The following is a 12,395-nucleotide window of genomic DNA, read 5'->3' as shown; positions in this document are numbered from 1 at the left end:
CTAGTACCAGTGAGAGAAGGCTGTTTTTTTTTTAATCTTCTCCCTCATGAGTCCTACAATGTAAGCAACAGATGTGACAGCCTCATTCAAGCCTCTGTTGGGGCTCAGACTCCTTTGGACTTTTTCTAGAGTGCTCGTCAATGTCTCCATCTTCATTTGAACCTCATCTGTCAGCGGCAGCTGAACTCTGTACACATTGTGTTCAAAGTGAACTTCTAAGCCTTCTTGATCTTCTGTGACACACTGGGCAGGTGCTGGATGAGACAAAGTCTGGGTTGGTGCCTGTGCTTTTCCATGCAATCACTCATGGATATAGATGCAAATCCGATCTGCAAAGATTTGTCGACAGGGATTTTGCACAAAATCCTGCTCCTCCTTGAGGCAGGTGTAAGAATGAGAAATGATTTCATTTCGCATCGCTGTTCCCACTTTGTATGTGTTCTGCATTGTACAAATGTATGACATTACAACACTTGCAATTTCCATGCATGTTTTTTCTATGCAGCCTTTACCACACAGATGCCTAGCATGCATACCTTTACAACACATGGTAAGTATATTTACACCTAACCTCTCTTTACCACTACCCACTCTTAAACTCTGAAATTACCCTTACCTCCCATTACCTCTACCCCCAATCCTAAAATTACCCTGACTTTCTGTGACAGGAAAAATGAAGGGACTTAACAACACAGTGTTTGCAAGTAGAGCCGTATTTAGACAACGTTTGGTATGGTTCTGATATGGTCTAACAATTACCTGCCAGGATCTCTTCTGTCTGTCTTCTCTTATTTGCCAGGGTTCTCCCTTGGATTAATGTGGCTGGCTGTACCCTAGAGGGTAAAAAGACATAGGACTTAGGCCCATATTTATACTTTTTTAGCACAATGGTATTTTGCAAGTTTGCGCCGCTTTTGCGTCACAAAATGATGCAAATACAGCTCTAAAAAAGTATAAATATGGGCCTTAGTATTCAGGCTCTCTCTTGTTGGTTTCAACCCTTAATTGTGCACCACAAGTGATTCAATCTTGTGGTCCCTTACACAAGCATACGTAGGTAATCTCCCAGTGTACTACAGTTTGGTTGTTGGAAATTGCCTGTGGGGTGAATAGTGTGATATAAAAATAGGAGGGGAGAAAAGAAAGAGAAGAACTGAAATATGTGACAAGACTAAGGCCCTCATTCTGATATTGCCGCCCGCCAATATCTGGCCGCTGAATGACCGCGGCGGCCATTCCAACTTTCCCGCTGGGCCGGCGGGCGCCCTCCAAAAGAGCGCCCGCCGGCCCAGCGGGAAAGCCCCTGCAACAATGAAGTCGGCTCCGAATGGAGCCGGCGGAGTTGCAGGGGTGCGACGGGTGCAGTGGCACCCGTCGCGATTTTCACTGTCTGCTAAGCAGACAGTGAAAATCTTTGTGGGGCCCTGTTAGGGGGCCCCACGACACCGGTTCCCGCCATCCTGTTCCTGGCGGTAAAAACCGCCAGGAACAGGCTGGCGGGAAGGGGGTCGGAAATCCCCATGGCGGCGCTGCAAGCAGCGCCGCCATGGAGGATTCCCTGGGCCAGGGGAAAACCGTCGGGAAACCGCCGGTTCCCCTTTTCTGACCGCGGCTTTACCGCTGTGGTCAGAATGGCCCTGGAAACACCGCCAGCCTGTTGGCGGTGCTTCCGTGGTCCCCGGCCCTGGCAGTTTGAAACTGCCAGGGTCGGAATGACCACCTAAATGCCAGAACCAAAAGCAATCCAATGAAGAAAGATATCCCAGTCTCTAAAGGTTTGCCTTCACCTTGTTAGCAGCCCATCATGGCCACCCCTTCCATACCAACCCCCCGTATGGCTCCCCACCATGTTGCCTGCCCTGTTCCCTCCACTGGTACTTGCCTGAGGGAACGGCCCTGGCCTGGCGCTGTGGCAGCCTTGTCCAGCACACCTCTCCCCGATTACAATTCTCGAGTCTTGTTGGCATCTTCCTGGCCTTGTTGCTCTTTCCGCTGTCTCATGCTCCCTTGGGGTTCCTCTTTTTGCCTCATGTCCAGACTGGGTTGTCCTGTCTAGCAGTGGTCCTTTGGGCGCATCAGCCCCTTTTTACTGAATGCTCCTACCTCCGTTTGGTTTCCTTCGCCTCCGTACTCCGCTTGCCTCCAGCTCATGGTCACTGCTTACATGAGCTACATCAGAGTACATTTTTATCTGGATTGATTGCCAATATGTCGGCCACTAGTACACTGGATTCATGCACCACAGTACCTCCAGAGTCCCAACTACAGGTTACCTCCTCAGGCGGTCTAATCACATTGTTACAGTACCTCCCATCCAGGCATGGCCGATCGGGCCATGATGACCCAAGGGATCTAAAAAGAAAATTCATAGTGCCGTGCAGACGTCCAGGAAGGTGACAACCCTGAAATGAAAATGTTTGTAAGGCTAAAAACCAACGGAGGACCTTAGCATTTGTGTGTTTATGTCGGGTCCACCAGACCAGAGGGACACGATCTTTGAATAACAAAAACAACCTTCCCACCCAGGTAATACTGGAGCACCTTCAATACCCACTTGATAACCAAACATTACTTTTCAATAGTATGGTATTGGAGCTCACAAGGAAGAAGCTTCCTACTAATGAAAACAACATGGCGCAGACCGCTATCAGCATCAGGTTGTGAGAGAACATGCCCAAGCACCCTGTTAGAAGCATCAGTTTGAAGCACAAAGGGCAAACCAAAGTCAGCACAGAGGAGAACGGGGTCAGATCATAGGGCAGTTTGGAGGCCCTCAAAACTCTTTTCTTGTCTGGAGTCCAGGTCAGAATTTTGGTAGGGCGGGATATGAGCAACAAATCAGGTAAGGGGGCGGCTTTTTCAGCCAAACAAGGCATAAACTTGAGGTAGTGTCCCACTAAGCCAAAGAAACTGCAGACTCCCTTTTCTCCTAGTGAGCGGGCTAAGTCACGTATAGCCTGTACTTTGCCCCCTTAGGGGCGAACCAGTTCTTTTTCTATATGGTGTCCCAAATATCGAATGGAAGAAGTAGCCAAAACTCATTTCTCTGGGATTGTAGTAAGTCCCTCTTCCCTTAGTGCCTGAAACACTGCTCTCAAGTATTCAAGATGTTGTTTCCAGTTGGGGCTGTATATCACAAAATAGTCTAGATAAACCACAGTATAACTCCTATGTGGTTTTAGAATAATATCCATGAGCTGCTGAAAGGTGGCAGCCCATAGGGTAGTACCTTAAAGTGGTAAAGCCTGGTGGGGGTAGAGATAGCTGTCTTTTCTCTGGCTTTATCTTTAAGAGGAATCTGCCAATAGCCTTTTGTAAGATCAAGGGTGGAGATATAAGTTGGAGAGCCCAGGTATTCAATTAACTCGTTCACCCTTGGCATGAGATATGTGTCACATTTGGACCTCATATTTAGCTGGCAGAAATCAATACAAAACCGAATAGTCCCATCGGGTTTAGGCAGCAGAACCATCGGAGAACACTAGGCACTATTAGAGGGTATGATGATTCCTTCTTGGAGCATGTCTCTCACTTCTGCCTTCACAACAGTCCTACGTGCTACCAGAATCCTATAGGGTCTCTGTCTCACTACTTGATTACCCTCAGTCACAATATTGTGATTCATAAGTGTGGTATGTCCTAGTTTTACTGAAAACACATCAGTGAAGTGTCCAACAAGGGTTTGTAAATGTTCCTTTTGTTTTCCTTCCAGGGTATCCCCTAGCCTGACCTCCATCTGGCTGCCATTTGTTCCTGGAGATTTAAATGTCAAGGAGGTGGGAGTTTGTTACAAACAAGGCTGAAGAGCCTCTCCAACAGGTCCCATTATTGGATTCTCATTCATAAGTAGATTGATAGGACAGATCTGTTCACCTCAGGTTTTATTTGGTATTGCTAACTTATAAGTTACCGGGGTGATCTGGTAGACTACTTTGTACTCTGTACTGCTCTGTACTTGGCACTGAGCCAGTAGCTTATTGTCTGATGAGGGGAGAATGACTAAGACTTTCTCTCCTACACACAAGGTTCTGACATCACTTTTATTGTCATACATGGCTTTCTGTTTAACCTCTAGACGATTGAGTATGGGTGCTGATGGTGTGTAGCACTAGAGGGAGCTTTTTGTCCCAGTCCCTTCCTGTCTCGGAAATCAGTTTTTTTAATGGTTATATCATTCCACCAGATCGTCAGCTTGGGGATGATAAACAGAGGTCCTTATTTGTGTAATACCCATAATTTTGTGGACATGAGCCATGAGTTTGGACATAAAAGGAGTCCCTTGGTCTGTAATTCCTTGGGGAAACTTACTCGTGAAAACAAACGTAATCATACTATTTGCTACTGTGGTTGTGGTCATGCTCGATAAGGGAATAGCCTTTGGGTACCAAGTTGCGTAAGCTACTAGGAGCAAAATATACTGATAACCCCTGGCTAATGATACCAGAGGACGAACCAGATCCATACCGATCTGGGAAAATGGTATGTCAATGATGGGCAATGGGTGCAGAGTTGCATTTGCCAGACACTGAGGGTTGGTGACCTGGCATCGTTCACATGCAGTACAAAACATCCTGAGATCAGAAAAAAAACCATGCCAATAGAGTCTTCGTAATAAATACTCTTCAGTTTTGTCCAGTTGCTTGGCTGTGGGCCAAGCGCAAGACTTGGTGTCTATGAGGAAAAGGTACTAACAACTGGTTTACTATTGTGTCACCTGTTTGTACTCTACAGTATGACAATCCTTTGGAGACATAAAAGTACAGGCCTACCTGGCTAGTATAGTCCGAGACTGCCTGTCCTCAAGTTTAGGTAAGGTTTGGATCTTCCCTGTGGGCAGCTCTAAAACTGGCCGCATTCCCGTATGGGTCGGCTGTGGAAGAAGAAGAAAGAGAAGGTTGAACGTCTCCTGCCAAGACGTATTGTCTCTTCAATGTCCGTCTCTTTCTGTGTGTGAGCTTTTTACAGGACTTACCACCTTCTATAGTTTTCATTGCAAAAAGTTGCCTCCCTCCACCATTGGTATTCCAATGCATGGTTTTCAGAAGAAGTCAACAAACTGGGGAAATCGGGATAATCTCTTTGAATAATCATTTCTTCTACCATGTGTGGAAAAGCTCCCACTTTTAGGGTTTCAGGTTGGGGTCTCCATTGGACATTGACTTTAGCTACCAGGTACGTTTTACTATCCCCATGGACGCAGGTAATCAATACAGTGTTCCCCCGACTACAGGTTACCTCCTCAGGTGGCCCGGTCACTTTGTTACACTTCCCTTTACCCTTTGTTATTCCTAAACCTTAAAATTACACTTAGCCCATTTTCCTTTACCGTTACCCATCAATAAATGCTATAATTATTGTTGCCTCCCTTATCTCCCTTTACATCTGCCCACCCAAACCTTAAAATTACCCTTACCTCACTTTACATCTACCCCCAACCCTATAACTACCTTTACCTCCCTTTATCACTATCTGCCACTAAACCCTAAAACTACACTTGCCTCCCTTTACCTATACCCAACCCAATTCTAAAATTACCCTTACTTCCCTTTACCACTAGCCAACCCTAAACTCTAAAATGACCCTTACCTCCTCTTACCATTTACATTACTCAACAGTTAATGCTAAAATTACCCTTCCCTCCCTTTACCATTAAACCACCCCTCAGCTGTGAAATTAACCTTACCTCCCTTTACCAATAACTGCACCTAAATACTTTTTTAACATAATAAATGTTATTAAAAATACTTACCTGTGTGAAAAAGGTACAAGTACTTACCTGCATGGTACTTGTATGGTAAATGTTGTGTGGTAAAGACTGTTTGCCGTTGTACAGCACAAATAGAAAGAGAGACGCGCCTTAAAACATAGTTTTACTACAGGAAGGGACAACATTGTGCACTGATACTATGCTTTCCAGAACCCAAAAAGAGCTGCACTATAATGCAAGTTCGACTCCATCGGTGTGTGGCACCAAAATGTGTGTTAGCACAGGAGAGAGCAGAGCAGGGCCATACCTTAGCAGATAAGGCGGGGTTACATGGAAAGGAGCACAGCAACTAACGTTTGTAAATATGCAACACAGTAAATTGAATAAACACTTAGGCTAGAAATATAAAAAGGTAGAGTTAAACAAATGAAGTCTAGGCAATGTAAGTATTTAAAGCCTCAAACATTAGTGTGGCAGGCAAATATTCAAGTTCCTGTATAACGAAATAACATGATTGTGCATGACGACAGTGGTGTATCAAAAGCCACCGTGGGGGGAAGGGGGCGGCCTCAGCACACTACTCTGGCCTGGGAGCTCCTGCGTGAGTCCGGAGGAGAGGGCTCCATGTACTGTGCAGGGGACCCCCTCAAGTTTTGTTTCGCCACTGCATGACAATGGCCTGGTTTGACACTTTCCCTGAGTAGTTGGTAATGGATCCAGCTCAGCAGTGTCGAGAACCTCGACTCCGGCAACCAATTCAGTTAAAATGAGTGATATCACTAGTTACTCCATTGAAGTCAAGTTCTCCTGGACTTTTGGTCCTCCTCCTGTGGCGATTGCAGCCTTCAGTTTCCTTCCCGGTTCCTCCTTAGTCCTGCTTATAATCATGACACCATTTCTTGCATTTCACTACAGTCGGTCGTGTTGGTGCTGCAGCTTTAATTTTGACCCAATTGCTTGCTCATAAAGCATTCTTCTTAGATAAAGGTATTTTGGAGTTGACAAAGAGATTATTGCTTGCTTTTGTCACCGCTTAAATCAAAATCTGGGTTTCTTCTTTTGTAAACTTGAATTTCCTTTTTCTGCCACCCTTCAGGACAGCGCCTCCATCATTGGTAGGACCCTCCTGACAGGCAGTATTATCGTTGTTGGCCATGTTGAAAGTCGTAGAACGAATCCTGAAACTGTGTTTTTTTAGCTGAAGTGCAACGAAGTTGCTTAAGTCAAGCAGCTCTGCTTTTGACTTGCAAGAAGGGGTTGGTTGGTTATGGCACGTTGTACTACATGAAGGGCTTTGCGTTGTTTCGGCGTCGTTCTTGCATCACTGTGTCATATAGTGAATATGGTGCATCCAAGAGGCAAGAAAACAGCATAAAGCAACACAAGGTTTTACGATGCAATGTTATGCAAAGCAGCATCACTGCCTCTTAGTAAATATTGCCTTTGGTCTGTTACTCTGGCTTGAAACTCTGAGTGTGCACAGAATCAGTCACACTGAATTTAAGAGAGTATGACCCTGTTGAGAAAAGTGACAAAGCTGAGCTAGCCACCTTAATCTTACTGGCATAGGTTGATCAGATTAGGAGTCATGTAGAGCTCAAATTACCTCATGGAATTCCGTTCTGCCTGAAAGCAAGCTGCCTGGTTTTTCGAGACCCGTTTTTTCAAGATGTGGGAAATGCACGCCCATTTTTTCAGGCAGAAAATCCGGCCAAAAAATTGCAGGAGGCGTCGGCTGCACCAGCAGACAAGAATGATTTCCCATTTTTGTTTGACGGGGGAAGCATACTACTCCCACCTCACTTTCCTTCACCCCTCATCACACCCACAAGTCCTACAAGTCGCCACAACCATTTACAATCATCTGAGTGCAGGTGGAAAATGTGTGCATTAAAACCCCACAGAATTTGGAATTCCATGTTTTTTACTATCGGAAAAATTGGTTCCACAAGGTAATCCTCCATTACATGTATTTACTTGTACCTGCATGATACTGGTGTAGATTTCCTGCACGGTAATAGTACATTTACATGCGATTTTACTTTTACCCAGTACTATGCAACTGCAGTACTCCTCTTTACACGGAATCATTAACCAAGGCCATCAAACATTTCAATCTCCAGTAAAGTGCACAGGGATGAAAGATTAGAGCTGTGTGAAAAGGGGCCAGATGTAACAAGGGATTTACGCATTGCAAACAGTGAAAATCGCTGTTTGCGATGTGCAAAACCCACATCGCAACACCCTATTCCCATTTTGCGAGTCGGTAACCTGGTTACCGACTCGCAAAACGGGACTGCGAGTCGCAAATAGGAAGGGGTGTTCCCCTTCCTATTTGCGAGTCGCAGCACGATGCAGGATTGCTTTGTGACTGCGAACGCGGTCGCAAAGCAATCGTAGTTACCACCAGTGTCACACTGATGGTAACCCATTCTCAAAAGGGAAGGGGTCCCTATGGGACCTTTTCTCCTTTGTGAATGGCCTTGAAAACATTTTTTCAGAGCAGGCAGTGGTCCTATTGACCACTGCCTGCTCTGAAAAAATGAAACTGACACGTTTCATTTTTTCATTTTGTAATGCATCTCGTTTTCCTTTAAAGAAAACGGGCTACATTACAAAAAAATAAACAGCTTTATTTAAAAGCAGTCACAGACATAGTGGTCTGCTGTCTCCAGCAGGTCACCATCCCTGTGAGTGCTGTAAGTCGCAAGGGGGTCGCAAATTGCGACCCACCTCATTAATATTAATGAGGTGGGCCTTTGCAACCCCCTTGCGGCTTGCAGATGGTTTCAGGGACACCATCCTGCATCCTGCATTGCGACTCGCAAATTGCGAGTTGCAATGCAGGATTTTCCTACATCTGGCCCAAGGTCCCTACCTCCTCCCCCAGACCATCATCCATGCCATTTAGGCGTATATGTTTTATAGTAGCCATGTTTTCAGAGAAAAACAAAACCGAGATATGCCTTCTATATAACCTTCAACTAAATGTACTGCCTACCTTATGTAGTACAACATGGGTACCATAGTGTCACCTGTCAATATCTTCCGATCACTGAGGAGTTCAGTTTGATGTCTATCTATCTGAAAAGAGGAAAGTTGACCAGTTCACAAAACATTTTGCTATCAAGATAGCTAGTTGAGTTATCTAATCGGCAAAATCTGTCACCTCCATCTCACTAATTTCAATCCTGGCAGAACAAACATAGGTTTTCATTCATTCTGAAGTCGATGGATTGAGTGATGTTAACTTTGGTTGTGCAACACCTTTTATTTACAGCACTTAGGCAGGAAATACCATCTAAAAAGAAATCACTATTATAATTCTTGTCTAAATGTTCTTAACTATAAACCCTCCAACATTACTTCTCAAAGCTATTGTTATCTTTCTAGTGGACTAAAAGAGTGTCCTCTATTTTGGCCCACACAAAGCAGCCACAATGAAATTTAAAAGTGCAATCCCATAAACACACCCAATTATCCTAAAATTAATTCAATGGTCTCCCATGGTTTTCTGAGTCAGGCTCATGTCCAGCTCTTTAAATGGACCATGACATACCAGGACTGACCCCCGTCAAAGCAAAGCCTTTACTTTCTAAAGCAGTCTGACTGTTGGAGCTGAAATGCAACATAGCAGTTGTCATCCATGAACAAAATAAAACCTTAGATGTAGTCATTTACCATTGGTATCCCTCACCCTAAAATACTATTTCATTTCATTTGAATATCCAAGTTATCCCCCTTTGTACACATGACCCCCCAAGGGTAGCAATAGCAAGCAGTCAAGACGCCACATACTTTTAACTTTACCTTGGCAAAATTGTATTGCTTATGGCCCAGGATAATGGTGCTATGTCAAATGTCAAATATTCTGTTGCCTTCTTATTTGGTTATTCTAGTAGGTTCCCTAGTAGGATTCTATCTATGTATGTTTCAACCACAGGATTACATTTCACATGTCTTAGGCCACACCCTTAATTACATAGACCATGTCTCTTTGAGGGGATTTCAAATGCACTTTGTATGCCACATCCCTTTTGGAGTGCCTCTCCTTTGTCATACCTCTTGAATCACTGGTAATGTCAAATAGCATTGCTCATTAAGCCCAACAAAGTAATCAAACTACTTACATACTGATTGAATATATAGACTTTGGTTTATATATAAAGACCCTGATTTACAGCACCAGCATACAGGTCACCACAGATCTTCATATGCCATACTCCTCTTGTTCCCCATTGCCTGAAACAGTGTAGTGGAGGATTCATAGTAAAAGCCATTCTGCAGAACTTCCAGGATCAGCATTTGTTGCGAGATGTCTCATTTCTGTCCCATCTCTTCTAGATCTACAATGCAGTCCCTTTGGTACGAAGACTTCCTTTACCTCATCAAACGATTTTGAAAAACGCTGAGATAGTCAATGCATTCTTGAAGAGTGCCCAGGAAGAGCATAAGAAGACACTTGTCCCCGGAGAGCCCAGGGACTACATAGACTGCTACTTGGAGGAAATGGAGAAGGTACATTGTTATTTATTGCATTTCCAATTCTCATTTAGGTATCCTAACTCCCATGTGTGTATTTAGTAGGTGAAATCCTACTCTTCTTCAGACTATGCTGTTGATCAGGCATACATAAATGAGTCTCATGCATCAAAAAACATGTCAGGTCAGTTTGGGTTGGATGTGTGTTTTTGTTGTTCTTTATACTTAGCACTCCTCCGGTTATTTTGGCTTCACATATAGGAAACACATAGGAACTTAAGGCCCTTCCTTCTGCGGGTAGTGGCTAGTACTTGACAGTTTCTCTTCACTGTGTCAGGGTCTTTAGCTACTCCAGGTCACTTCCACTCATTGCACCATGGCTATCTATGCTTGAGGCCATACCTTGTTTAATTGGCCTACTGATTACACAGCAGCCTCATCTTAGCCCTCATCGAGAATTAGCCAGGACTAGCCAAGAGAGCATGTAATAGAGAGGCTCCCTCTAAAATAATAGCATTTTGAGAAGCTGGTCTAGGCTCCCTGGTATTACTTCCTGGTCTCCATATTCAAGGCTAAACTATTCCATTCCCCCCTTCACTTGCCACCAGCCTTCTGTCCTTTAGCTGCACCTTTCACTTGTGATATTGGAGACCCTATGCTGGGGACTGTACCCACGGGCTTCACCAGTGTGGTTATACCACCACGCCTGTCTGCTAAGAGTGACCAAGTGCACCAAAGGTATCAGGAAATCTATCTCAAGGCACCTATCCTTCCCCTTAAACTACAACTGAGATTTGGTGTGCTTTGCCACTGCCCGTGATTAATGTCGAAACTGGCCTATTTAGCTATTCTCCAACGGTCCATTCTATAGAAACAAACAAGTTTTCTGATTCCTTGCTTCTCCTTTTAGCTGAGCAAGAGCACAATGAAAGAACATAGATATAATATGTGAGGTGTCATGTGTAACAGCACAGATAGAGCGCAATTAAGGTTGAAAAGCCTATGTGTAGTTAAAAGGCAAGGTTTTTTTAAGGATGATATTTCAAACATAATAAAAGTAGGATCAAGGGATCAACAGTTACACCAAAAAGTAAATTCATGAAAATAGTACAAATCAAAAGCAGTGAAGCATGATGAAACAAATCATAGATCTTCTTTCTGAGACATTAACCAGGGGCCAATGGTATATTGAGCCTATTTTTTGCCAGAGAAAAAGGTAGCCAAAGAGAGGATTCACATGTGTCAGATGGGCTGGTCAACAGTTGCTTATCTTAATTTGAAGCAAACATTTCAGCTGGTGGACATCCTATAGAAAAGTTCCAAAACGTTTTCAAGTTTGTTTCAAACTACAGAGTGACTTCTAGGGGAGGTTTATGGTGCTCAGCTCTTTTAGCAAAGTGAATTGCTAAATACCCCACAACGAGACAGGTCTCTTGTGTTCTTGCCAGGTCAACATGGAAACATTCTGCAAAAGAGAACTTCTCTAACTCTGCAGACTGCCTCTAGGCCTTGAGCCAACCATGTTATCAGTACCACTTGGTGGGATGGGTTCTAATATGATTTATAGGCAAGTTATGGATCCCTAGAGATGGAAAGTATGTGATAGCAAGACATACCTCTTTGCCTTTTGTGAGTTACCACTCCACCCCAAAGATACCTTGATATAAATGGATTTTTTTCATAATTTTTATTATTGTGAAATTTTATTATTACAATTACAGTAAATGTGATGATATAAATTGCTCATAATTATAATAGTAAATATGAATATATTAAGTACACCAAGTAACATTTATATGACAGCAAACATTGCGAGAGTGCTGGTGCTCCTTGCGGGCTATAGCATTGCCGCTGGCTCGATTATGAGCTGGTGACAGTATTGTAGCCTGTTTCCTGCTAGGCTGGCAGTCGTAAACCGAGAGTTTTGACTGCCAGCCTAGCGGGAAACTCTTAATGGGGCCAGCGGGGAGGTAGCCTGTGTGGCGGCAACCTCCCCGGCCGAAGTTCGGCGGACGGTAGAAGCCGTCTGCTGAACTCGTGATGACCCCCACAGTATCCGACATAATGAAAGCGCATGAAATAGGTGAACAGTGAAACCATGAAAATTATGCATATAATCTATATCAATATATGAGGAATATAATGAAGTTTTATTGTTATTATTTTAAGGATTATATTGTTATTATTACAATTAATAATCATAATT

At 43.8% G+C, this 12,395-nt stretch overlaps 1 protein-coding gene across 2 annotated transcripts in view; it reads left to right on the top strand.

Moving 5' to 3' along the window:
* The window catches only part of LOC138267970 (cytochrome P450 2J2-like), a 257,476-nt gene that overhangs the window by 118,121 nt on the left and 126,960 nt on the right, over positions 1-12,395 (top strand). For both annotated transcript variants that reach the window (XM_069217265.1, XM_069217267.1), the window contains exon 5: positions 10,052-10,225. In XM_069217265.1, coding sequence (XP_069073366.1) covers positions 10,052-10,225 — 174 coding nt within the window. The remainder of the gene's footprint in view (positions 1-10,051; positions 10,226-12,395) is intronic.

Source organism: Pleurodeles waltl, chromosome 12 (genome assembly GCF_031143425.1).
Source record: "Pleurodeles waltl isolate 20211129_DDA chromosome 12, aPleWal1.hap1.20221129, whole genome shotgun sequence".
Lineage (NCBI taxonomy): Eukaryota > Metazoa > Chordata > Amphibia > Caudata > Salamandridae > Pleurodeles > Pleurodeles waltl.
This window is presented reverse-complemented; position numbering and strand designations above follow the sequence as displayed.